Source organism: Penicilliopsis zonata (assembly GCF_001890105.1).
Source record: "Penicilliopsis zonata CBS 506.65 unplaced genomic scaffold ASPZOscaffold_10, whole genome shotgun sequence".
NCBI classification, from domain to species: domain Eukaryota; kingdom Fungi; phylum Ascomycota; class Eurotiomycetes; order Eurotiales; family Aspergillaceae; genus Penicilliopsis; species Penicilliopsis zonata.
The window spans coordinates 112,903-137,427 of record NW_019208919.1 but is presented as its reverse complement, the minus strand read 5'-3'; the positions used below and the strand labels follow the sequence as shown (position 1 = coordinate 137,427).

General features: G+C 51.0%; 6 protein-coding genes and 1 non-coding gene across 7 annotated transcripts; 5 read left to right on the top strand and 2 right to left on the bottom strand.

Moving 5' to 3' along the window:
* Window positions 1–348: 348 nt before the first annotated feature.
* On the bottom strand, window positions 349–1,338 carry ASPZODRAFT_98273 (hypothetical protein). The gene is made up of 6 exons (XM_022730572.1): window positions 1,229–1,338; window positions 1,064–1,174; window positions 987–1,003; window positions 783–928; window positions 645–725; window positions 349–593 (listed from the first exon to the last, which is right to left on the bottom strand). Exons 1-6 carry the CDS (start codon window positions 1,285–1,287, stop codon window positions 462–464), a joined length of 546 nt encoding a protein of 181 aa, XP_022580099.1. The 5' UTR covers window positions 1,288–1,338; the 3' UTR covers window positions 349–461.
* A 592-nt stretch (window positions 1,339–1,930) lies between these two features.
* ASPZODRAFT_17040 (hypothetical protein) lies at window positions 1,931–4,513 on the top strand (the record flags this gene model as incomplete). Its single annotated transcript, XM_022726944.1, has 4 exons — window positions 1,931–2,558; window positions 2,620–2,803; window positions 2,869–4,395; window positions 4,450–4,513. 4 exons carry the CDS (start codon window positions 1,931–1,933, stop codon window positions 4,511–4,513), a joined length of 2,403 nt encoding a protein of 800 aa, XP_022580098.1.
* A 643-nt stretch (window positions 4,514–5,156) lies between these two features.
* On the top strand, window positions 5,157–10,745 carry ASPZODRAFT_159882 (hypothetical protein). Its single transcript, XM_022726436.1, has 5 exons — window positions 5,157–7,046; window positions 7,109–7,714; window positions 8,734–8,871; window positions 8,932–10,509; window positions 10,578–10,745. Exons 1-5 carry the CDS (start codon window positions 5,283–5,285, stop codon window positions 10,731–10,733), a joined length of 4,242 nt encoding a protein of 1,413 aa, XP_022580097.1. The 5' UTR covers window positions 5,157–5,282; the 3' UTR covers window positions 10,734–10,745.
* A 373-nt stretch (window positions 10,746–11,118) lies between these two features.
* On the bottom strand, window positions 11,119–17,427 carry ASPZODRAFT_133429 (hypothetical protein). The gene is made up of 6 exons (XM_022723272.1): window positions 17,159–17,427; window positions 17,058–17,080; window positions 13,158–16,939; window positions 12,882–13,091; window positions 12,217–12,820; window positions 11,119–12,158 (listed from the first exon to the last, which is right to left on the bottom strand). The coding sequence occupies exons 1-6, from the start codon at window positions 17,216–17,218 to the stop codon at window positions 11,273–11,275; spliced, it is 5,565 nt and encodes a 1,854-aa protein (XP_022580096.1). The 5' UTR covers window positions 17,219–17,427; the 3' UTR covers window positions 11,119–11,272.
* A 1,006-nt stretch (window positions 17,428–18,433) lies between these two features.
* ASPZODRAFT_133427 (hypothetical protein) lies at window positions 18,434–19,650 on the top strand. Its single transcript, XM_022723271.1, has 3 exons — window positions 18,434–18,613; window positions 18,855–19,038; window positions 19,133–19,650. The coding sequence occupies exons 1-3, from the start codon at window positions 18,474–18,476 to the stop codon at window positions 19,448–19,450; spliced, it is 642 nt and encodes a 213-aa protein (XP_022580095.1). The 5' UTR covers window positions 18,434–18,473; the 3' UTR covers window positions 19,451–19,650.
* A 288-nt stretch (window positions 19,651–19,938) lies between these two features.
* ASPZODRAFT_133426 (hypothetical protein) lies at window positions 19,939–22,585 on the top strand. The gene is made up of 4 exons (XM_022723270.1): window positions 19,939–20,035; window positions 20,113–20,148; window positions 20,263–20,550; window positions 20,626–22,585. Exons 1-4 carry the CDS (start codon window positions 19,989–19,991, stop codon window positions 22,511–22,513), a joined length of 2,259 nt encoding a protein of 752 aa, XP_022580094.1. The 5' UTR covers window positions 19,939–19,988; the 3' UTR covers window positions 22,514–22,585.
* Window positions 22,586–24,299: 1,714 nt separating this feature from the next.
* ASPZODRAFT_t101 lies at window positions 24,300–24,372 on the top strand. The gene has a single exon. It is a non-coding gene; the product is annotated as a tRNA-Arg (tRNA).
* Window positions 24,373–24,525: the final 153 nt, after the last annotated feature.

Here is a 24,525-nt window from a genome sequence, read left to right as displayed (position 1 = left end):
TTTTTTTTTTTTTCTATTTTTCCCTCTCTCTCTTCAGCCTTATTTATCTCCTAATAGCTGCCATTGAACCATTGACTGCCAATAGTACCATCTAAAATATAACCACGCCAGTAGCTACTCTGCACAGAGTACTCTATAGTTCACAGACTTCGACGTTACACACTTGCGTATTTCGCAGACGATCTGCGGGCAATAAGTGGTTCAGGTGTTCCATCCTGCATAGTTTTTGTAGATCTACTCTGTATCGTTCTTGCTGGGAAAGCAAAGGCTTGCAAAGAAAAGACTGGACTGTACGAAGTACTTTTTTATCAGGAAAAGTAGGGAGTACAAGTACTCCTTTGATGTTCTACCCGTCCTGGAAGAGAATGTATTAACCTTCGGCTCATTATGTACTCATATAGATAGGCGTATATCTGGTAGCGACCCGTCGGTGGCTATAAAAAACCAGAAGCGGTGTACTATTAGTATAAAAAAAGTCGGTCTTTGGCATCTTGAACTATCCAATCCAACCCTTCCTCGAGATTCTCCCCAGTCATGGCGCTGCAGGGAAGGATTGTCCATTTATGTGTCTTGATTGCATCCAGGCGAAGACTCTGCGAGCGCGGTGAGCAGTAGGCCGGAACCACCTCCATCTCAGAACGTACCTGGCGGATTTCATCCCCGGTCATGCACCCCTCGACATCCGTTTTGTTTGCAAAAACCAGAAGACTGGCTCCCATGAGTCGCTTCGCTGGTCTTAACCCTGAGATCTGTAGTGGGGGAAGAAGACCCTGTGCACGTACCTCTTCAAGCAGTAGCCCAGCAAGCTCATCGCGACAGTCGTCTACCCTCAGCCGATCGGTGGCATCGACCACCCATACCAGGGTGTCAGTCTTCTCAAAGTAGTTTTTCCAATATGATCGGAGGGTTTTCTGGCCTCCCACGTCCCCTGGCAAGCGGATCTGTTAGTCTCAGAGGTCGCCCCTCGGCCGGTTTGTGAACCTCACAAATATTAAGTTTGTATCTACAACGGCCGTCAGTCAGTCTTGCTGTCCCCTAACTCAGACCGGGAAGGAGTTCTCACCCCATGAAATCAATCGTTCTGATGATAAATCCCAACGTGGGGCTGACTGTCGTAACGTCTTCGTTCATAATCTGCTTCACAATGGTCGTTTTCCCGGCATTGTCGAGCCCCCTGTTGCCGCTGGTCAACACTCATCCTTACTGTCGGGGGCAACAGAACGCGTACAGCATGAGTATCCGCATCTCCTTGTCTTTCAATCTCGCCTTTCGTAGAATCGACAGCATTTCCCCCGATGTGTGGTCTGGATTCGCCCTTTCAGACTGCGTGGTGGGAGGGGAAGAAGGTAAGATGAGTGGGCAGTGAGAGCTTTTGCATCGATGAGATATCAAGCTTCCACCACCAGGAAGCAACACGCTGCAAACCACCCAAACAATTTTAGATGGCAGCCTTATTTTTTTTGTCTTCTGTCCCCCCCTCTGAATTTCTTTTTTCTTTTTCTGTCTCTGGGTGAGGTTGATTGTTTTTTTCTTTCCCTTTAAGTCTGGCTTCTAGTCTTAGAGACTACTGTAAGATTTATAAGTCAGTGAAGAGCTACAGCTTATATTCAATACTAGCCTTTAACCCAAACAGAGAATAACACGCAAGTGAGGAAGTTCCCGGTTGTGATCGAGACTATCCTGAATCCTTTCAACAGGCAGGACCCGCGCCAGAGATCATCCATCACTTCAAGGTGAGTACTTCCCTTACACACATATATAAGGAGTTTATTATACTGGAGTAGCTCTGTTAGAGATTACCTAGACGCTAATATCAAGATATATTCTAGTGGTCTGTCTTGTGTTCCTAAAAATCATGATGGAAGGGCGCAGCTCAGGGGCTTGGTACAGACCAAGAATCGGTAGACAGCAACCGAGAACCGACGCTATAATGGCGCTTCTCAAGGATCACCCTCCAGAAAAGGCTCGTGTATCAAAACCAGGGAGTCTAGAGGAATGGTGGGCGGTTCAATGCCCCTGGGCGCCTTCATCATCTCCACGCAAGCGGATCTCTAAGGCTGAGAAAGAGGATGTCACTGAAGACAAGTATAGAAGACTAACCCCCCCGCCTGTTGATGAAACGCCGAGACTGGAAGTGAGAGATAGTGACAAGGGCATCTCTAGCCCTGAGGCTAAACCTGTCACTTCACAGTCTGAGAGCGGGTCAGTGATCTCCCTCTCTAACACGTCTGAGCTTCAGCTGGGAGGCAGGAGACAAAGCCAGCCAGAGTCTCAGGATCTTTCAGGCTCTTCTCAGACTGTTGTTGGAACTCCTAGAGCTCTTATCTCTCAGGCTGAGAACTCTGCCAATCCTCCCAACTCAGTCGGCCGCAGTAACCGCTCGAACCAGGAGAACGAGAGCCCTTCTCAACCTCAGGAGAGCGTGAAAACTGATCTTCCCTCTGTCGGTGCGAATAAAAGCGCCTTTCCAAGGAAAATCAAGCCGAAGGACATCGTTATTGCCCGTTATCCTCTCAACGTAATACTTTCCCAAGTCAGACAACCTGATCCTGGCAGAGGTAAGCCCCCCCCGCAGTGGAAAACAGACTCTTCGACATACTGACATGGGATCTCGAAAAGGAAACGGCCTTCCTGGCAGTATGGAAAGTAATGACGGTTCCGACGTGATCCTCTTGAGGCGCAGAGCTCGAGGCATGAACACGCATCCTGTGCCTGATGTCTTTTCGGGAAATTCTTTCCAGCCCAAAGGCTCTGATGATTGGAAAACAAAGCAGTCAGAAAGTTCCAACGTCGAAAGAAAGGGGTAAGTAGCAAGCCCAAGAAACAAGGCGCCCGTTTGACACATGAAGGCGACTGACATCCAAGCAGATTAGGCTACATAAAGAGAGACCCTTACGAGCCTGCACCCAAGGAGGCTCTGGAGGAGCTCGAAATGCTGCGCCAGCAGGTTTTGCAGGAGGCGAACATGAACAATTTCCAAAATCAGGAGCTGCCAACTACGGATCTCCAGGCTTTGGCTCGAGTGAGGGACGGTCCCGGCACCGATCCCAAGTCTACGGTCTATCACCAGATCGTTACTTATCGTCGTCTGCCTGAGATTGAAAGAGAGGACTCCGCAGCCGGATCCTCGTCTGGAGATAGCAAAGAGATCGGTAACTCTTATCCTGACGATGACTTTGGATTCGTCAAGGAAAACTGGACCCTCTACTCGACCAACGCCAGAGCCTATCCCGAGATCAAGGATGGGAAGCTCTATCTCTCAGAGAATAAGGGTCCTGGATTCGATGATTCCCCACAGCCCACTGCTGTTACCTTAATGTTCAACTGCGAAAACCTCATGCGTGAGACGCAGAAAATCCAGGAGTCAAACGAAGCCGATGTATCTGCGGAGACTAGATGGACCCACGGATACTATGCCAATTGGGAATATCGCCCGCACGCCTGCTCTGCTTTTGAGGCATTCAGAGACCGTTTCCTTATCTGGCTGGACGGAACCTTGGGGCGTTGCAACGTTGCTGACATCTACCACAAGGCGTTCTTCGATGGTACTGCCCATCCAGACGGAGCCCGCTCCTTCTTCATCCCTAATTTCCCGCGCTCGTCGGCCATGTTCCATCCGTCCGATGAGGTCTCGGCCCTGCACCTGCACGAAACCTCCCTGGGATTCGGGTTCAACTTTTCTAAGCAGGAGGAAGAAAGACTGCGCGAGGAGAGAGCCAAGCAACAGCAGTCTCGCGAGATGTACCTCCAGGCTGCCCGGGACGCCCCCGTTGCAGAAATCAAAGTGGCCGCTCCCCGTGCAAATATCTACCTTCGCCCCGTGGAGGCCGACGATATTCCCGACTTGGTGGATCTTTTCAACTTGTTTGCTCAGGAGTCTTTCCTTAGCGTGGACATCCCCGGTCTCGGTGACGCTGACATCCGTAAGCGCATGGACGATTGTGAAAAGCAAAAGCTACCCTTCATCGTCGCCGTGGAACGTCAGACTGGACCGCCCCAGAGCTTTATCCCCACTACCGAGCGAGTGGTGGGATACGCTTTTGCCAACGACTTCACAGGCGAGAGAAGCGCAGGGCGCTTCACCGTTGAGCTGAGACTTTTCGTCAACCCGCACAGCCAACGTAAGGGCATCGGACGCTGTCTCCTGGACAAATTGCTGGAGGTTTGCGATCCCATGTACAATCCCCGCAAGGGCTACTTCTTCGACTCGAGCGTTGAAGACCGCACCTCCTACGTCCCTGGTGGCCGCCGTAAACTGGCTCGTCTAGTTTTCGCCATTGGTTACCCAAATGACGACCGCTCATACCATCAGTGGGTTCGCGAGTGGCTGACCAGGGAGTACGGTTTCAAGGAGCAGGGTGTGTTGAAGGGGGTCCGCGTCAAATTCAAGCAATTGTAGGAGACCTTCTCCAGTACATAACTTGACCTTAGCTAACCTTCTTGATTCAGCTTGAATGTGAGCTACCTTGTTCGCGAAGTCAGCCACAACTTCGACAATCCTGCCTACCTCTAGACGCCACGAAATTGGTGAGTCTATCTTCATTCCGCTTTGTTTCCTTTCTCTCTCCACCGCATTTGTCTAACACATATCAAATAGCTCCAAGCCACAACAACCAACACATTCCGGATAGACAGTTTGAAATTGGTCCAACTTTCCGCCTTGACAAGTCAGATCGTTTAGACTGAATCAAACCGTCCTTCTGGAACTTGGTAGTGACTCGGCACATGGACAATCTCATTTGACTCTGCTTTTGGTTTTTATTTGCTTTTTCTTCCCGAGTATCATTGATGTGCGGTCTCTTCGATTCGCTGTGGAATCATACCTGGTGGTCCTTTTGTGATGACTCGTGCTTTTGGTCTTCAGTCATTACCAAAAAAGCCCCTTGGTCGATTTCTGGAGAGAGTTGAGTACCTCTTACGCCAATGACTCCTTGTATCGTGGATTTATCCGCTTTCTCCATTGATCTTTCAATCATAGATAGCTGAATAACATCCCAATCATATCTTACTCCGTACATCAATAAATCCATGGCTCATACAAAACTCATCATCCAATCAGATGCAAGTTGGATTTTCTGCCGGATTCTCTCTTCTCACCGCTCTTGAAGCTTGAACTTTTTTTTTCCCGCCATTGTTAGGAGAAGATAGAGAGGGCCAGGAAGGTAACCACGCCCAATATTTGCGAGAGCAAGGGATTGGATTTAATTTTCTATTTGTATTTTTTGTCTGTGACTTGCCAATTGGTTTCTCTCAAGCCATATTTCGTTCATTTTGAATCCGAGATGGCTCCCGCGTCCACCAAGAAGCGGCGCGACGATGACTTCGTTTTCACTCTATCAGACGAAGAAAACGGGCCCGAAGACCGATATGAAGAAGAGGGGGAAGAAGAAGAAGCGCCCGCTAGTGAACTAGTTTCATCGTCGACGAAGAAACGCAAGAGAGACTCGGCGGGGACGCCGAAAGAAACGAACAAGAAGCAGAAGCAGAAGCAGTCCAAGTCCGCCAAGAAAGAAAGCAAACCGGCATATGGATCTGATGAGGGGTCTGAGGAGGAGGAGGATGGAGATGAAGCTGTGGGTGCGGCAGAGGATGACGGAGCTCTCAACCCGGACTTTGAGTTCGACGTTGGAGGCGCCGCGGCCCGTGGAGTGACGGATGGCTTTGACGGATGGGGCGCGGGCAGCGACGACAAGGACGCAAGGAAGAATGGGGATAAGAAGGCAGTAGATATCGATGATATCATTTCGAGGAGGCAGGCGAAGAAGGAGGCCGACTCGAAGAGGAAGAGCAAGAAGAAGCAGGAGGAGTCAGACGAGGAGATGGAACAAGATTCTGATAACGAGGCGGATGGCGACATGTCGGTCGACTTCCAGGACGACGAGCTTCTTGCCGAAGATGCTTTTGGTATGGGTGCTGGTAGCGAGAGCGAAGATGACCAAGACAAGGGCTCTGGCTCCGACGAAGACAAGGACGAAGATGCATCGGGAGACGAGAACTCTGACGACGACGATGATGATGATGCTGCATCAGACAATGATTCCGTCGCAACCCCGGTTGGCCACCCGGACGATCACATGTCGGACCGTGAGTCGGATGCTGAGAGCGAGGTGGACGCTGAGGAATTAGAGAAGCGGAAGGCCTTTTTCGCTCCGGAAGACAAGACGAACGAGTCAACGGCCGTGGATACATCCAAGGGATCCTTCCAAGACTTCAACCTCTCACGACCCATCCTGCGTGGATTGGCAGCTGTTGGCTTTACGAATCCCACGCCTATCCAACGCAAGGCTATCCCCGTTGCTCTTCTTGGAAAGGACATCGTCGGTAGCGCCGTGACGGGTTCCGGAAAGACTGGTGCGTTTATTGTACCTATCCTCGAACGTCTACTCTTCCGTCCTCGCAAGGTGCCGACCAGCCGCGTCGCGATCCTGATGCCCACCCGTGAGCTGGCTGTGCAGTGCTACAACGTTGCCACCAAGCTGGCCACCTACACCGATATCACATTCTGTCAACTTGTCGGTGGTTTCAGTCTCCGTGAACAGGAGAACATCCTGAAGAAGAGACCGGATGTCATCATCGCTACGCCTGGTCGTTTTATCGACCATATGCGCAACTCACCCAGTTTTACCGTCGACACTCTTGAGATTTTGGTTCTGGATGAAGCCGATCGAATGCTCGAGGATGGTTTCGCCGACGAGTTGAACGAGATTCTGACCACCATCCCCAAGTCGCGGCAGACCATGCTCTTCTCCGCAACCATGACCGACACCGTTGACAAACTCATCCGTGTTGGACTCAACAGGCCAGTGCGCTTGATGGTGGACTCGAAGAAGAACACCGCCGTCACGCTTACTCAGGAGTTCGTCCGCCTGCGTCCAGGCCGGGAGGACAAACGACTTGGGTGTCTGCTCTACCTGTGCAAGGAAATCTACACCAACCGAGTGATTATCTTCTTCCGGCAGAAGCGCGAGGCACACCGTGTCCGGATCATATTTGGTCTTATGGGACTGAAAGCGGCAGAGCTCCACGGTAGCATGAGTCAAGAACAGGTATTTACATTTTATATATCCACACTCAGAAAGATGGATGGTTTGCTAAACTGTACTACTAGCGTATTAAAAGTGTCGAGGGCTTCCGTGACGGAAAAGTGGCCTTCCTGCTTGCGACCGACCTCGCGTCTCGTGGTCTAGATATCAAGGGCGTGGAGACGGTCATCAACTACGAAGCACCGCAATCGCATGAGATCTACCTGCACCGAGTCGGACGTACTGCGCGTGCAGGACGGTCGGGACGTGCATGCACGATTGCCGCAGAACCGGATCGCAAGGTAGTCAAGGCGGCCGTCAAGGCGGGTAAATCGCAGGGCGCGAAGATCGTGAGTCGGGTGATCGAGCACAGCGTGGCGGACGAGTGGGCCAGCAAGGCGGAGTCACTAGCGGACGAGATTGAAGAGGTGCTACGGGAAGAAAAGGAGGAGAAGCAGCTGGCGCAGGCGGAGATGCAGTTGAACAAGGGCGAGAATCTCATGAAGCACCAGTCTGAGATCCTGTCGCGGCCGAAGCGGACGTGGTTCGAGACGGAGCGCGACAAGCGGGCGGCGCGCAAACTCGGGACGATGGAGCTCAACGGGCCGGATGCCGTCAGTTCCAAGAAGCCCAAGCTGAGCAACAAGGACAAGAAACGCCTCGATGACGCCAAGCAGCGCCATGAAGGCAACGTCGGCTGGAAGAAGGGGAAAGCCACGCGCGAGACCCAGAAGCCCGTGGGCAAGTCAAAGGCTGGCAAGAAGAACCCGAAGAAGGGCAAGAAATGAGCCTGCATTATAGATCCTACTACATATGGCATGAGTATAGTTTTTTTTCTGTGAAAATCAGTATCTCTATTAGATTCACTTGTAGTATAGAGTAGAACCTCCTCCTCCTCCCCTTACTACTACTACTACTACTACTACTAAGTACCGGTACATACTGCTTCATACTAACTGCTTAATATCTCCTGTACCAGTACTTACTCCGTACCTACCTCAAGCGAGTCAAAGTATGAACGCTAGTCTTAAAGAAGTATAGATCATTATATAAATATCCCGTGTCTAGCCGCGGATTTCCGTCTTTTTATGCCTGAGGCACAGAAATCGGCTCCGATTCGGACACGCTGCCTGAGGCCTCAGTGATACCAAAGTCCCACGACAGATGCAAGAGGGCCAGCAATGTGATAGAAAAGCCGTATCTAACTCAGTAGGCTGCTAGGGATAGATCAGAATGCAACCCATCTTCCAATAGAAACTCAACCATAATAAACTGGGCCAGCGTTATGGTCAGAAATATGGGTTCCTCTGGGCTCCGCTGTCGGAAGTCCGCGGGGGAAAAAATCTTGACGGCGTCACTGGCTTCTATGTTGCAGAGAGTTCTGAGTCACTCTACACCCCTTCCTGTATGACACCTTCCCTTCTCCCTTAGCGAGCCGCAGAGCAGCATAAATACGTGTATACCACTGCCGAAGTAGTGTGCTATATTCCACTGCCAGTGCATTCGATTGTCTGAAGCTTCTTTCTTGCTTAGAAGCCGTCCTTGTTCCCTCATAATCTGTACCCCGCTACAGAACCCTACACTACCCACCATGCCGATGTACGTCCCAGACGGCAGTCTATCGCTGGACTTCCCCCCCCTCTCTCCTTCCCCCTGGCCTCTTGATAAGGCTCCAGTCTTCTGACTCGCTTCTCTGTTCTCTAGGCTCAAGGATCCCTCGGTAAAATACAAGCCGTTTAAACCCCTCAACCTCCCCAACCGCACATGGCCCGATAAGGTTATCGATAAGGCCCCTCGGTGGCTGGCCACCGACCTGAGAGATGGGAACCAGAGTCTGCCGGATCCTATGGTAGTTCACTGCTAGGAGAGGAGAGAATTTGTGTGGTGGGTGACTGACGTGGTGAATTAGGATGGCGACCAAAAGTTCCGCTTCTTCCAGATGCTTGTCGAGCTGGGGTACAAAGAGATCGAGGTGTCCTTCCCGTCGGCCTCGCAGACGGATTTCGACTTCACACGTCGCCTGATCGAGACGCCTGGCGTTGTTCCCGACGATGTCTGGCTGCAGGTCCTGTCGCCGTGCCGGGAGGATTTCATCCGCCGGACGGTGGACTCCCTCAAGGGTTCCAAGAAGGCCATCCTGCACCTCTACCTGGCGACGAGCGAGTGTTTCCGCCGGATCATCTTCGGTATGAACAAGCAGCAGAGTCTGGAGATGGCCGTCCGGTGTACCAAGTACGCCCGCTCGATCACCAAGGACGACCCGTCTACCGCGGGAACGGAGTGGCTGTTCGAGTTCTCGCCCGAGACCTTCTCCGATACCGACCCGGATTACGTCGTTCAAGTGTGCGAAGCCGTCAAGGAGGCCTGGGGCTCGACAGAAGAGTGCCCCATGATCTTCAATCTGCCGGCCACGGTGGAGATGGCCACGCCCAACATCTTCGCCGACCAGATCGAGTACTTCTGCACGCACATGACCGAGCGGGAGAAGTTTGTCGTCTCGGTCCATCCTCACAACGACCGTGGTTGCGCCGTGGCCGCCGCCGAGCTGGCCCAGATGGCTGGCGCCCAGCGGGTAGAGGGTACCCTGTTCGGCAACGGTGAGCGGACCGGAAACGTGGACCTGGTCACCCTGGCCCTGAACCTGTACACGCAGGGTGTGAGCCCCAAGATCGATTTCTCCGACATCAACTCGGTCATCAAGGTCGTGGAAGAAAGCACCAAGATCCCTGTCAACGAAAGATGGCCCTATGGCGGCCAGCTGGTCGTCTGCGCCTTCAGCGGCAGCCACCAAGACGCCATCAAGAAGGGCTTCAAGATCCGTGAAGACAGCCATGCGACCAGCGACACGCCATGGGAGATCCCCTACCTGCCGCTAGACCCTCAGGATATCGGCCGCACCTACGAGGCGGTCATCCGCGTCAACTCCCAGAGCGGAAAGGGTGGTGCCGCCTGGGTTATCCTGCGCAGCTTGGAGCTGGATCTCCCGCGCGCCCTGCAGGTCGAATTCAGCCGCGTGGTCCAGAAGGAGACCGAGAACCTCAGCCGCGAGCTGTTGCCCAAGGAGATCGTCAAGCTCTTCGAGGACGCCTACCACCTCAAATCCAACCCGCGCTTCAACCTCGTCGACTACAACATCACCGCCGACCGCTCCTCCTCGCCCGCCCCGCCCGAGGACGGCAAGGCCCTCAACACCAAGAACCTCAAGCGTCGCTTCACAGGTATCATCGAGATCGACGGCATCCAACACGGCATCACCGGTGTCGGCGCCGGTGCTATCTCCTCCCTCGCCCACGCCCTGTCCTCTCTGGGCATCGATCTCGATGTCATCGACTACAAAGAACATTCCATCGGTCTGGGCCGTGACGTCAAGGCAGCAACCTACATCCAATGTACCGCCGCCGGCTCCAAGGAGCAAGTCTGGGGTGTCGGCATCCACCAGGACGTCGTCCAGGCCAGTTTGATTGCTCTCCTTAGCGCTGCTAGCTCGGTACGTCCTTTTTCTACCCTTTACCTTACTCTAGTGATTTTTTTTTTTCTTTTAGCTAACATTTCTAGTTCCTCACTTCTCGTGCTGGCTCCCCTGCCCCCTTCCGCCCCGTCCGCAAGAACACCTTCACCGATGAAGACCTCCAGGCCCTCGAGCAGCTCGCCCCGGATCAAAAGGCTGATGTGGACGCTCTGGCCAACAAGGCCGAGAACCTCCAAGTTTGAGCTTGTCCTTGCAAAAAAAAAAAAAAAAAAAAAAGATCCCTCTCGGTTGTTCCGGACTACGTTTCTTTTCCTTCTTCTTGTATAGTTAAAAATTCTCCTGGATCATTCATTGACCAGAATGATATTCCAAAAAGCTGATACCAGACATTTGAAAAATAATAACTGCTTCTAACCAATACTCATTTTTCTGTATACTCCTGCATGGTTGATATATCATCTGCTTGAATCATTGAAATAGGAATAGTAATGTTATTATATCTTCCATAAGAACGTCTAACTGTCTCAGCAGACTCAAAGTACTTGCTATGGGCTGAATACCTACGTAGACTCAATACATACACACGTATATACATGGCTTGATAACTAGAGAAATGGCTCAATGTATGGGGGGGTAAAGGTATGTACAACAACCAGGGGCTTAGACATGGAAGCATTTGCGTCTCATAAATCGTAACAGCCAGGCACATGTTCAAAAAAAGACCAAAAAGAAGAAAAATAGATAGATTGGATACCCATCTGGCATACGTCCCTTCTTCCGCTCACCTGCTACCGCTCGGAGCCCGCGTCTGCTCGGCGTAAGCATTGTCGGCCCCCAGTGCAGATTGATACATCAGTGCTTCCCGAGGCCAGTCCTTGATTATCTCTTCGCCCGTGCTAGGTCGTGACCCTGTATCCTGTGATCCCCCAACAGAGTCGACAGCACCACGTAACGTCTGACCGGCTCTCATAGAGAGTGAATCCCCTCTAGTAGGGTAGCCGGCTGAGTAGTGCGGGCTCTCCGGTTGCGTGAGGTCTGCGATTTCGGTATAGTCATCAAAGTTGAAATCGAGGTCGGGAGTGACCCCGATGACCGGGGGTCCGAGTGGGCCGGCGGGCATTCCACTTGTCATGAACGATGACCGACGCTGCTGGCTTCCAGCACCGGAAAGCGAAGGCGTGGCACCATCTGAAACAGAGAGCGGGTTACTAGAATCGCGCCGTCCCAGGTATGACCCTGGGTGAGCTTCGGCAGCGTTCTCCGGTACTGGCGCAGGAGAGCGGGAAGCCACAGTAAAATCAGATTCCGGCACGAGCGTCGACCGGCGGAGACTGTTGTCCATGATACTGCCTGGTTTCGAGCTCCGGCTGCTTCGGTTCCGCGACATGTCTGCGAATTGCGCCATGCCACCATCGGAGTCGCGGATGCTAAACTGCGCTAATGTCCGCAACTTTCTCGTCACCCAAGAGGCGAGGACTTTACCGCGTTGCTTCTCGCCCAGGCGAGAGCGAGGGAAGTCGCCATGGGAGACAAATGCCACGATATCAGCGACAACCTGGTGTTCACTGAGAATGGCATCGACAATCACGGGTACGAGAGACGCCAGGTACGCTTTCCTTGTCACTTCGACCACCACGACAATCAAGCCGCCGGCTTGGAAGACAGCACTGAAAAGAAAAAATTCTTGTTAGTTAATGAACATAACCACAAATCGGATGAACTTACCATCCTCCGTTGACAATATTCCGATGACACTTCTCCACTGAAACTTCAATGTCCATGGGGAAATGGTTCAGCCCGTTGACTTCAAACGTCTCACCAATGCCTCCTAGAACGAAAAGCACCTGCATTTCGACGGGTTGACCCCCAGGACCAATAGGCCTGGTGACTGTGTGGAGGAATCCCAAGTCTCCAGTACGAACATAAGGCACGCTGGGGTCTCCATCGACGACCCGGCCGTTGAATCGTTCCATGTCAAATTCTTGCCGGGATCCGTAAAACGCCTTGGCACAAGCATCCGACTGGACCCAGATTTCGCCGTACTCCCCGACGTGTGATAAAGTACACGTTTCCGGGTTCACGATGGCTATCTGGGTGTTGACAGGTACCATGCCAGAGTCCTGGACCAGGAGAGCAGTAGGATCAATATCCGGATCGACAGGAACGATGAGTCCACGACGCAGGGCACGAAGGTCAAGCCATAACTCGATTGGCTCGATGCACATGTACGATCTCGTGACAATCATAGGGTTGAGTACGTGAGAGTACACGATATTGATCGCAGTCCGGTCTAGGCCAGCTGAAGCGAAGTGGAGGCGCACTTTCTGGTCTGTAGCCCAGTAAAAGACATTAGGTCAGAGCGGATGACAAAGATATGATATTTGACTTACACATATCCACGCGTGGCCTTCCTTCCGCAGATATCATCAGGTTCTTCAATTCTTGCAGTTGAAACCCCTTTCCAGCCATGGTACTCATGGCATAGTCCAGCATTTGCCCGGTGGCGTACGTATCCTTAATCTTGTACCGAGAAAGAGTGACGAACAGTGACATTGGATTTTGCGCAAAGTCAACTGGAGACACCAGATATGTTGGAGCACCTATCGAACACGGTCAGTCTTGTTTTTTTCGCTCGGAATTGCAACTCGTTTTTGTTTCACACTTACCAACATAAATTCCCATTAGGCAGGTATGAAGAAAGCCGAGGCTAAGAGTGCTTCGCACGCTTCCAAGGACTGGTCTCATGCTGCTCATCTGACACGTTTCTTTCTGCACCTTGCACATGCCCATGATTGTATCATGGCCGATCTGGACCGATATTCTCCTCTGATCTGGAGTCCAGTATGTCCAAATAAGTGCTGGGTGGTTGGCATGCAGCCATGTGTCCTTGACAACATAACCAAGGTCGCGACAGCCGTGGGATTGCTTTGGCGGCTTTGTGGTGTTGTAGATGACCGGGACGGCGATGCGGAGCACCTGAGCGGATTGTTTGATATGTTGAGCAACCACCTTTTGTCTCAAGACATGGTCAACTTCATTGTTGACAATGATAGCTCTCACTTTGAAATCGCTCAAAACGTGGAGAAAAGCAGGCGCGTCTTCTGAGAGGCGGTTCTGATCAATTGGCGCAATGGGAACAACGACGACTCCGAGGCAAAGACAGGCATGGACAGCGAACACATACTCCTCCGAATGGGTGTACATTAGCGCCACGTGGTCCCCGGGGCGGACTTTGACTTTGTTCTTCAGGTAGGTGGCAACCGCAGACACCTTCAGGTCGAATTTTTTCCAGGTAATGCCTTTCCCTTCTTTCCCACGCCCGTCAATTGAGCAGTATGCCAGCTCCTCGGCCTGCCTGGAGACACGCCACTGGAACAGATCCACGATGGTCGCAAAATTATTGAGTGGGGTCGATGTGCGGTCATCCATGACAACATCCCGGTAGTCGACGCCGGAATATTGCTTGTCTTGGAAGGCGAGCATCTCCTGTCTTGCCAACGAAGCCGTGTGAGACCAGATACCCCCAACAGGATCAACCCCAACTGGGAGATTCATGACCGCTCTTTCCACACCGAATTTGACATGGACGCAAGGTAGCGTGCCAGCGTCAAAGTCTCGCCGACATAGCATGTTGCCTATCTCTTGTCTTCCGTTCTTGGTGACACGAGGAAGAGTGCTTGGGGCAGTGATGAGGACACAATAAACGCGGACATGATGCTCTTGGTATAGGACTTCCATACATCTTTCTGCCAAAGATTCAAGAAGTGCCGAGTCCAGCTGCCGCGGAGGCCCACCTGAAGTGGTCGGAGCTGTCGAAGCAGCATACGACTCAAGCACTACGATGGGTAGATGTTCGTCATTCACGAAGACATCAAATGCAGTGCAGTCGTGGACCTTTGGAACATTCTTCAGGATACTGACAACCAGATGCTGAACAAAGAAGTACCGATGTTCGACAATCTCTTGTCCATGTTCGACCCATTCAACTTTCTGACGTAGGCGATCCTCGTACAGCCCGAGCACGAAGATCTTGCCCTCGATCACACAGCCGAGAAGCCCGGTGCGCAAGAACTCGGGCTCGACTAGAACAGGGGTTGGATTACCGTCTTCGAATTTGTAGGGTCTGGCATGGAAGATGGTTTCTGTGTGTTTTGGCAACGCCCAGAAACCACCAGAAAGAGAGGGTGAGTCAATCCAGATCTCGCCAACCACGTTCGGATTGCATAGCAGATTTGTCTCGGGGTCGACAACCGCAAGAGTGGCATCCGGGATAGGGTAGCCAAAGGACCCGACACGAACAGTCTTCGAGATGGAGCCAGCGTATTTCCTTGCATCTTCGCCCATGGCCAGAACAACGACTTCATTCATCTTCAAGGCCTCCTTATCGAGCAGGGCCTCCCCTAATTCATTATTCGAATGCTCCTTGGGCGCCGGAGCAGGCGAGCCGCCACCCAGCAAACTGCTTCCAAAACCGCTGTTACCCTCTGGCTTCTCAGACTTTATTTCATCCTTCTTATCATCTACTCGCTTGGCGGGACCCATCTCATGGGTCAAAGTGCAACCCATCCGTTCTTCTCCACCTAACCAGTCACGCACACTGATCACCATCCCACCATGCTCAGGCAAACAAAGCATCGGAGCAACGATCTCCCTTGCTCTGGGATTTCTCATTGGCCTTAGCCATCTGTCAGCCAGGATTTCGTGGAATTCAGGGTCGACAGTCAGGCAATCGATTAGGCAAAGTTTGACACTTGCGAAATTAGGCTCCGAGTTCTTCTTGTAGTGTCGAGTAGCCATGGGATCCTTTTGATAATTGTAGGCTGCCATCTTGAGACCCGGGTAATCAGCGGCCATGAGGGTGGCTCTATATTTTGTGACCAGGTGAGCGTAGAGACCGGGAGTTTCGACGGCTCGATCCTCAAGCCAGACCGTCGTGTGACCTCCATAAACGGTGAGCAAGACTCCCAGAATCATACCGATTCCTTGCCTTGGATCAAGGTAACTGATAATTGTCTCTCCGTGGCCTGTTCTTACAGGGACTTGCGATTTCCGGGTACCAGAGCCACCGGGAACAGCCGCGACAATAGCCCCGAGGCAAGCCATTTGGTGCATAATTGTCCGGTGGCTCATAACCACACCCCGAAGATCACCGGTTGGTGCCCTTGAGAACTCGATATAAGCAAGATCCGGGACCACAAGCGGCGGAATATCGTCTTTCTTCTTGGGATGATAGCTGCCGAATTCATTTGTTTTCCACCACTCGACGCCTCTAGGCCAGTTCAGTTTTTGAGCAGTGATATCTCGCTGGAAATTCTTCAGGTTGTTCTCGGTTGTCAAAGCGAGATGCGCTTGAGTGGAGGTGAGAACTAGGTTCAGGCTCTGGTAGTCCTCTAGGCTGTTTATTGGGACAGAGACAACACCGGCGATAAAACAGCCCATTAGAGCGACTGCAAACTCAATGATTTCGGCATCTCGATATATCAGGGCAACACGGTCTCCACGGTACAGGTTGCTCTTGTCGCGAATCACCTGTGCAACCTTCTCCGCTCTGCTGTGCAGTTTCTCCCAGGTAATGGACGCAATCTCCTTGCCCTTCTGATCGAGAACCCAGTATGCCGGCTGCTTCGGATGTGTTCGTGCGCGGTGCCGGAGAACGGCAGGGATATTGTCAAAATTTGACATGGCGATATTCTGGTCATGGGGGTCATTTACCGGAAATGCTATATCCCGCGGCTCTAGGGGAAGCAAGTGACCAAGCGCTGCCCCGTGAGGGAAGTCGGAAGCGGGAATAAACGGCGGAGGGATGTTCGCTGTAGGAGAGAACGTATCCGATTGGGAATACCGATGAAAGCCTCCTCCGTAACTATCTCTATAATCTTCGTTCTGTTGCCCTGCAAAATCCGAAAAATACCCTTGTTGCGACTCGAGCATTGTTGATTGCCGTGTTGCCGCACCGAGTGATGTATTGTACTCCGCTGTCGGTGTCTCATCCATGTACTCATGGTGAGCACCGGGATTGAAGGCATAATTCTGGCTGAGTAATGTAGCCGTTCTTGAGTCCTCTTGAGGCAGCGGGGATACTGTGTTCGTCTTTGGCAGGAACAGAGAGTCGTACGAGGCCGATGATGGCATCCGATCCATCGGTTGCAGCATTCCATGGTTGTCATATACCGACCCACGAGGGTCATGCAGGTGCATCTGCTCATCTCCGGCTGTCCATTCGTCGCTTCCTAGAGATTGGTTACCCTGCGAGATACGATTTCCGATGTCAAAGGGCTGATTGGCATCTGCAGATTCCGCTGTCGGGGGCCGAATGCTGAGAATTGTAGGCGGAGCAGTATTCTGTGCGTGATCCGGTGTTGTGGCGGATGGACCTCCGGCATTGACCTCAAGAGCTGGGCTTGCATCCAGAAATTGCGATAGGAGGAGAGTACGACGCTTCTGGTATCTATAGCACAGATATTAGTTCTTTCAAACATTACTCCTGTTAACATATCTGTCTTTTCCCGTAGCATATTCCAGGTCTTTCTGCGCCACAGCTCGAATAGCATCCAGTGGGTGCTTACCCTTTCTGCGTGATATCACCCTCCTGTGACGGCGACCAATGTCAGCTAGGTGCCTCGAATACAGGTCAACAGAGCATTGCCCGATCATCAACCTCACGTACCTCCAACTCCAGATCCAGCTCTCGCAGGGCGGCTTGCAGCTCGGGTATCTCTTCCGCCATGCTGACGATTCGGTCACTCGCACGAGCTCAGCGGGGCTTTCATTCAAAAATGTACACAGTAGAACTCGGACCGGAGGATGCAGGCATTGCAGAGCCTCCTCGAAAGTAATGACCCGCGAGGAGAGGAAGGCTGCTAGAGCGAAGCGTTGTTGATCTGGTGGTACAGCAGCCCCCTTGGGAACTTCAATTTCGCTCCTCCCTCTGCCCGCCACAACGTCACCTGCTTAGTTGACAGAGTACGACTAGGCCGGTAGGGCCGGTCAAACGCCCCGCACGCGCAGAACATGACGGCTCGGCGACAACAGAGTGGACAAGACGGTTAAAATGGTATTACACTGATATTATTTCGTTACTTTGAGGTATGTACAAGAAGAAAAACAGTCTTGGTCAATTCAACAATGTAGGCTGTCATGGCTACTGTGAGAACAGCGTCAACCTACGTGTGCACAGCAGAAGCCCCGCCTGTTCGAAGTATATATATCCGAGATATCTCCTTCGTCGTAACTAACCAAAGTATCAATCATCTCAAGAACATGGTCAATTGGATGGCGTATATTGAAGATATCAACGGTACAGGGAGGCTAGAAAGATTACAAGGGCCGTCGTCCGATGAGGGAGATTATATGCCTAAGAAATCAAACAGTAAATACCAGTCCGTTGTTTAGCCATCTGGGAAGCTACCTTCCTACCTACCTGGTTCATATTAGAAATACCTCGTCTTTCCTCTGAGTGGTAAGATACCTATTTCTCACTGTTTGCTACTGCATAAGGTTATTTCTTGACCTTTACTATGGATAGTAGTAAGAGGGGATTTAGCAGTAGTAAAAGCCTTTAAAGTGGTCAAAATTTAATCATATAAGCTCCTAATTAAGACTGAAGGTGAGTCTACTATTCATCCGGGGTTTCCTCAACTGTCACTTGGGGAGTGTTTGGAATGAGACACTTATATCACTCTTTTGACCTGGTATCAGGGTGCTGGCATGAAATCCATCTTCAGCAGCCGGCTGTGGAGAGTCGAGCTAACCCTAAATGGCACCGAAGTGGAATCACATGACTAAGCTGCTAGGATTGGTGGGGTGCTCTGCCCTAACCCACCCACAACCGCTAAGCGAGCCACACCTCGATTTTCCGGTAGCACAGGGCAAACATTTCAGTTGACCGAACGCTAATCGTCGACGCTCAACGATCACCCACGACACCGTCCCGTCACCTTTTCGAATCCCTTCCCTCGACCACAGGTGCATACGGCGTCAACATGTCCGACAACGGGGAAGTCGAGGTCGCGTCCGGAGCCTACCAGGTTCTCCCGAAGGATGTTCTTGCAGAGATGGGCACCGTCAAGCTCTTCAACAAGTGGAGCTACGAGGACGTCGAGATCAGAGATATCTCCCTGACGTATGTGATTTTTCTCCCAAAATATCCTTGCGATCTCTTTTTTTGTCGTCAGAGAAAGGGATTATTGTGCGCCAGTGTCGAAGGAGACGAGCTTTTGAGGGAAGGAGGAGGGAAAGGGGAATATTTCAAAATGAGCGCGTTTTGTATTGAGACAGCGGTGACGACAAAGAAAGAGAGAGAAAAAGAGAGCAAAAAGATCATAGAGACCAGATTCACTGACTCGAATGCTTTTCTTCTATAGCGACTACATTCAGATCCGCTCCCCTGTCTACATCTCCCACTCTGCCGGTCGTTATGCCGCCAAGCGTTTCCGCAAGGCTCAGTGCCCCATCATCGAGCGCCTGACCAACTCGCTCATGATGAACGGCCGCAACAACGGCAAGAAGCTCATGGCTGTCCGCATTGTTGCCCACGCCTTCGAGATCGTACGTTTACCCCGAAGCCGCACCACTTGGGAAAGAAGAAAAAGAAAAGAAAGCAAAGAACATTAGACTGATGACTTTTTTCCCGTCTTGATAGATCCACATCATGACCGACCAGAACCCTCTCCAGGTTGCCGTTGACGCCATTGTCAACTGCGGTCCCCGTGAAGACAGCACCCGTATCGGTTCCGCCGGTACCGTCCGTCGCCAGGCCGTCGATGTCTCCCCTCTCCGCCGTGTCAACCAGTCCATCGCTCTCCTGACCGTCGGTGCCCGTGAGGCTGCTTTCCGCAACATCAAGAGCATTGCTGAGTGCCTTGCTGAGGAGCTGATCAACGCCGCCAAGGGCAGCTCCAACTCCTACGCCATCAAGAAGAAGGACGAGCTTGAGCGTGTTGCCAAGAGCAACCGGTAAAGGGGATATTGTTTGGCGCGATTCTCCGTTTATTCCCGTTTTGACGTTTCCATCGGAGTGGACGGGGGGTTCATCAGGGTTTCAGTCGGTTCGCATACTTCTATCTGCGCGACTGTACATATTTTACAAAAAAGACAGTCACGGAAGCAGCAGGGGAAAAAAAAGACAGTTCCATCGAAAAACAAGTGAAACCGGACGGCCTTTTCTTTCTCCAGTAGTTGAGATGCGATCATGAAAACTTCGGCCTTCTAGTCGGCTTTAAAAATTATTTTCTTTCTGTTCATCCTTGAACATTGTATCTACGTAGTTTGTAGCAACAAAGTAAGCTTTAAAATCATCATCATAATAATAATAATAATAATAATACCAATCGACATGGTATAAATTTGTCTCTCAGTGTGGCTGGCCTGGATTCCGCTTATCGATACTGAGTGAGTGCCTGAAAAAAAAAGTTCCATTGGAGCTAAGGGCCAGAACCACAACCACCACCGCTTCCTCACACCCTGTCTCCCACTGTTGCTTTGCTAATTACAGCACAATGGTGAAGCGGAAGTTAGGCGCGCTAGAAAAGGTCGAGGCTGATTTGTGAGTGTGATCCGGTTTTCGCGTGCCGACTTGGATTGAGCAGGGGGGGCTGACATTCGATTTTTACATTCGTCCAGGCCGAATCTTCAGCATAAGATCCGGAGAGATCCAAAGTGAGTACAGACCGGAGAAAAGAGAGGAAATAAATATGTGCTTGAATATATATATATATCCTTAATCATTTATGATTGATGTTCTGTGTCTAATTTTTTTTTTTTTTTGCGCAGATCTTACGTTGAAGACTTTCGCGCTCAGCATTTCCAGTATGAGAGTCACCGAGAAATCTTCATGGCGGCGCCCTCGTCGGCCACAGATACGGGCATTATCTCGCTGCGCGATCTGATTGACTTCATTGCCCATGTGGCCGAGTGTTATCCTGAGATTGTCAAGGAGTTTCCGCAACAGCTGATTGACATGCTCACGCAACATCACCTTGTGCTGGAGTCTGAACTACGGGAGAAGATCGTGGGCAGTCTGATGCTGCTGAGGAAGAAGGATCTGTTGGACTCTGCAACGTATGATATGAAGTTTTTCTTCTTCTTTTTTTATTTCATTCGAGGGTGAGCTGACGGCCTGGTCTGGTTTCACAGGCTTTTACAAACACTTTTCCCCATCTTGATTTCTACGCCTAGCAAAACCCTCCGAGCACTGCTTTTCCAAAAGATCCTATCGGACCTTCGCTCGTCAAACTCCAAGGCTACGAACCACAAGTTGAATCGGACAATGCAGACTGTTCTCTTCAATCTGGTTACGTCGGACCGTACCTCGTCGAAGGGGCTATGGGCTGTCAAGCTGACGAGAGAACTGTGGAAGCGCCAGATCTGGACAGAAGCCAAGGCCGTCGAAGTGATGAAGGAGGCAAGCTTGTCAGAAAACGAGAAGGTCATCGTCGGTGGCGTTCGGTTCTTCCTCGGCGGTGACCAGGAAAGACAGGATGCGGAAGATGAAAGCAGCGACGAAGAGGCCATTGACGTGGCGCGGATACGACATGTAGTCGGCATCAACAAGAAGACCAAGAAAAAGTCGCGCGCCGTGGAAAAGGCCCTCGCAACAGTCAAGAGGAAGGAGCGCAAGAAGCACAACCCGGCCCCGTTGAACTTCTCGGCGTTGCATCTGCTGCATGATCCCCAGGGGTTTGCTGATGCCTTGTTTTCCAAGCATCTGCAGAGCAGCAAGTCCAAGTTGAACCTGGAACAGAAGTTGCTGGTTCTCCAGCTCGTGTCTCGTCTTGTGGGCTTGCACAAGCTACACATCATGTCGCTCTACTCTTACTTTCAGAAATACTTGACCCCGCGCCAACCTTCGGTGACTTCGTTCCTCGCCTCCCTCGCACAGGCTTCGCATGACCTTGTTCCCCCAGATGTGCTGGAGCCTCTTGTCCAGAAGATTGCCAATGAGTTTGTCTCCGAGGCATCGGCCGCAGAGGTTGCCTCTGCGGGTCTGAATGCCATCCGAGAGATCTGTGTGCGTCAGCCGCTTGCTATGAATGAAACTCTGCTGCAGGATCTTGTCATGTACAAGAAGAGCAAGGACAAGGGTGTGATGATGGCTGCCAAGGGTCTTCTCAGTCTGTACCGGGACGTCGGTGCGGAGATGCTCAAGAGACGTGACCGAGGCAAGGAGGCATCGATGGGTCTGCGGTCCGGTGAGCAGAAAGCCAAGCGGTTTGGTGAGCAGGAAGCTGGCGAGATTGAGGGCCTGGAGCTCCTGGAGAAATGGAAGGAAGAGGAGCGACGGAAGAGGAGGCTTGAAAAGGGCCTTGCTTCAGATGCTGAAGACGATGAGGAAGAAGATGAAGAGGCCGACTGGAACGCTTGGAATGTGGAAGATGACGAGGACAGTGATGATTCCGGTGGCTGGATCGATGTCCAAAGTGAAGGTGAAATCGAGCTGAGCGATTCAGAAGATGAAGGTGGCAAGCCGCCTGCGAAGAAGGCCAAACAAGGCGACAGTGATGAGAAGCAGCAGCAGGGAGATGAAGAAGAAGATGCACAGGCTCAAGAGAAGAAGCTCAGCACTCTTGCAACCACTCGCATTCTGACCCCCGCGGATCTCGCCAAGCTGGCCGAGCTCCGGGCAGAGGCGTCGGTGAACGCTCTTCTCCCCGGCTCCAAAACCCGCCGCACCGCCCAGAGCAATTCCGCTCGGCACATCGATGACCCTCTGACGGCAGCGGAGATTGAAGGCCTGGCCTCCCTATCTGCCGGCAAGGCCACCCGCGAAGAGCGAATCGCTCACGCCAAGGAAGGCAAGCTGGACCGTTCCGATCACAAGAGCACCACGGCCAGGCGCAAGTTGAAGAAGGAGTCCGAGGGCAAGAGCACAACCAACAAGGAGAAGGCCCGCCGGAAGAACTTCCTGATGACTCTGGGCAAAGCCAAGAGCAAGGGCAAGAGGAGTCTTGTGGAGACGCGGGCAGTGCTGAAAGCTCATCAGGAGCGGCAGAAGCGTGGAGGCAAGAGGGGCAATAAGGGCTAGCGATTTGAGTATATATGATTCTTAGATAAAAGTAAATAATTGACGACAGGAATTATTATTGACTATTGGGGATACATAAGCAGATCAACGATTCTAGAAGGGTCATACAGATAACATGCTTTGTCGGTACTCAACCTATTGGGAAGAAACAGTACTTCAATAGAGGAAATATCAATACAGTGTGCTTCTTGGGATAGTTGATATAATTGACTATCCAGATGTAAATTATCAATAGCTAAAAGGGACCATATAGGTAGAAAATACCCGAAGATATATATATCAGATCTACTCTTTCTTAAGTATAATCGTTTTCCAATATGTCAATGACACTTTTCTACTGAATCTTGAACAAGGAGTTCCCTATAACCGCAATATAGGGGAAAGGGCCTTTTTATATTCCCTACAATAGAGCGTTGTGGTAATAAATGATATTTATATTCACTATAGACAGCAATCAACCACTTTTCTGCTTTATGCAACCAAATGAGCATCTAGCAGAATTATTATTATTTATTCTTTCCCCTTTCCCTTTTGATTGTCTATTTTTTCTATCATATTGAGAGCATAAACTTGTCTTCCAAAATGTCAACCCTTTGATATGGTGGTCAGAGACTCGCCAGCAGTTGTTTGATAAGACAGCAGAGACAGAACAAAAGAAAGCTGTCTTATATATAACTTGATACTATTACCAAGGCTTATTTATTTGACACCTCGGTCCTTTTCTTCACTCCCGACAGTCTCTCGAGAGCACCAGGGGTACTCTCACCACTCGGTGTCTATTTCCATCCCTTCACTGGCCCTTCCTCTCCCCCCCCCCCTCGTAACCAAAAGACGCCCACACAACAAGACACAATACCTGCAAGAGATGCTGATATATTTGGCCTGTCACGCTCCCATGGAGGAAACTGGAAGACTTGCTGCGAGAAGTGTGGTTGCTGCAAGAGCAACGATAATCCTACAGTACGATGCACTCGAGTGCCCCCAGCTAGCACTGTTGCAAGTCCACGAATGAAAGCGACAATGGAAATCCTCCAAGGCGTTTATGCCTGCTGCAGAAGACCATTTTGAATACCAAACAGCTGTCGATGGAAACAACGCAACGGCATTGATGAATTCGTCTAACCCCGAACATAACTGATGGAGAAATTACATATTATGGATGGGAAATGGCTATCGCATGGCAGTCTTTATTCGACTCTGGGTCTGGGCATTCCCATAAGACACTGAACAATAATAATTGACATCAGGTCTTTCAAATATCGTGGAAACAGTCATCTGCAGGGCCTCCGGGGCTGAACATGACCTGCTAGAACCTCCCGGCATGTCGGAGCCAGAACTCATGTCTTCCTCTATGAAAAATGATGGGAATAACATGTTGACACCAAGTCGCCAAGGTTACTGGCCTGATTCTCAAATTCGCCATTGGGCTATCTTTGAAAGTACATCTTTACGACAGGACCCAAACTCTAGATCTCACCCTGTCTTCAAGTTCATCAAAGCAGACAAGAAAGAACAGGAAGAACAGCCATGACAGTCGACATGGCTAACACGAAAGGGAATTACTAAGGAGGAAGATATTCACACAATATTGAAGCTCAAGGTCGGTCTCCTACCAGGATCTCTTAGCAGGGATCACCTAGCTGAAACGGAAAAAAGGTTGACTGAAGGTGTCTTGCTAATAATAAAATTATTGTTTTCTAGCGTCGATTTCTTGACTTTTGAAGACCATAGACTGACAAGCATGAACAGGTCTATAGATTAAAATAACAATTACCTATCATCAGTTGCCCCTGTGGCGCAATGGTTAGCGCGTCAGACTTCTAATCTGAAGGTTCTCGGTTCGACCCCGAGTAGGGGCTTCTATTCTTTTTTGTTTTTGTTTTTTCTTCCTGTCAGTTTTATATTAGGCATCTTATTGGCTGAACCCAATTTGTGACCATGGGTTGAAAAAACTACCCATGAGATGTTCATTTACAGCTCTAGAGTCACTGATAGAGAGTACTCCATAATTA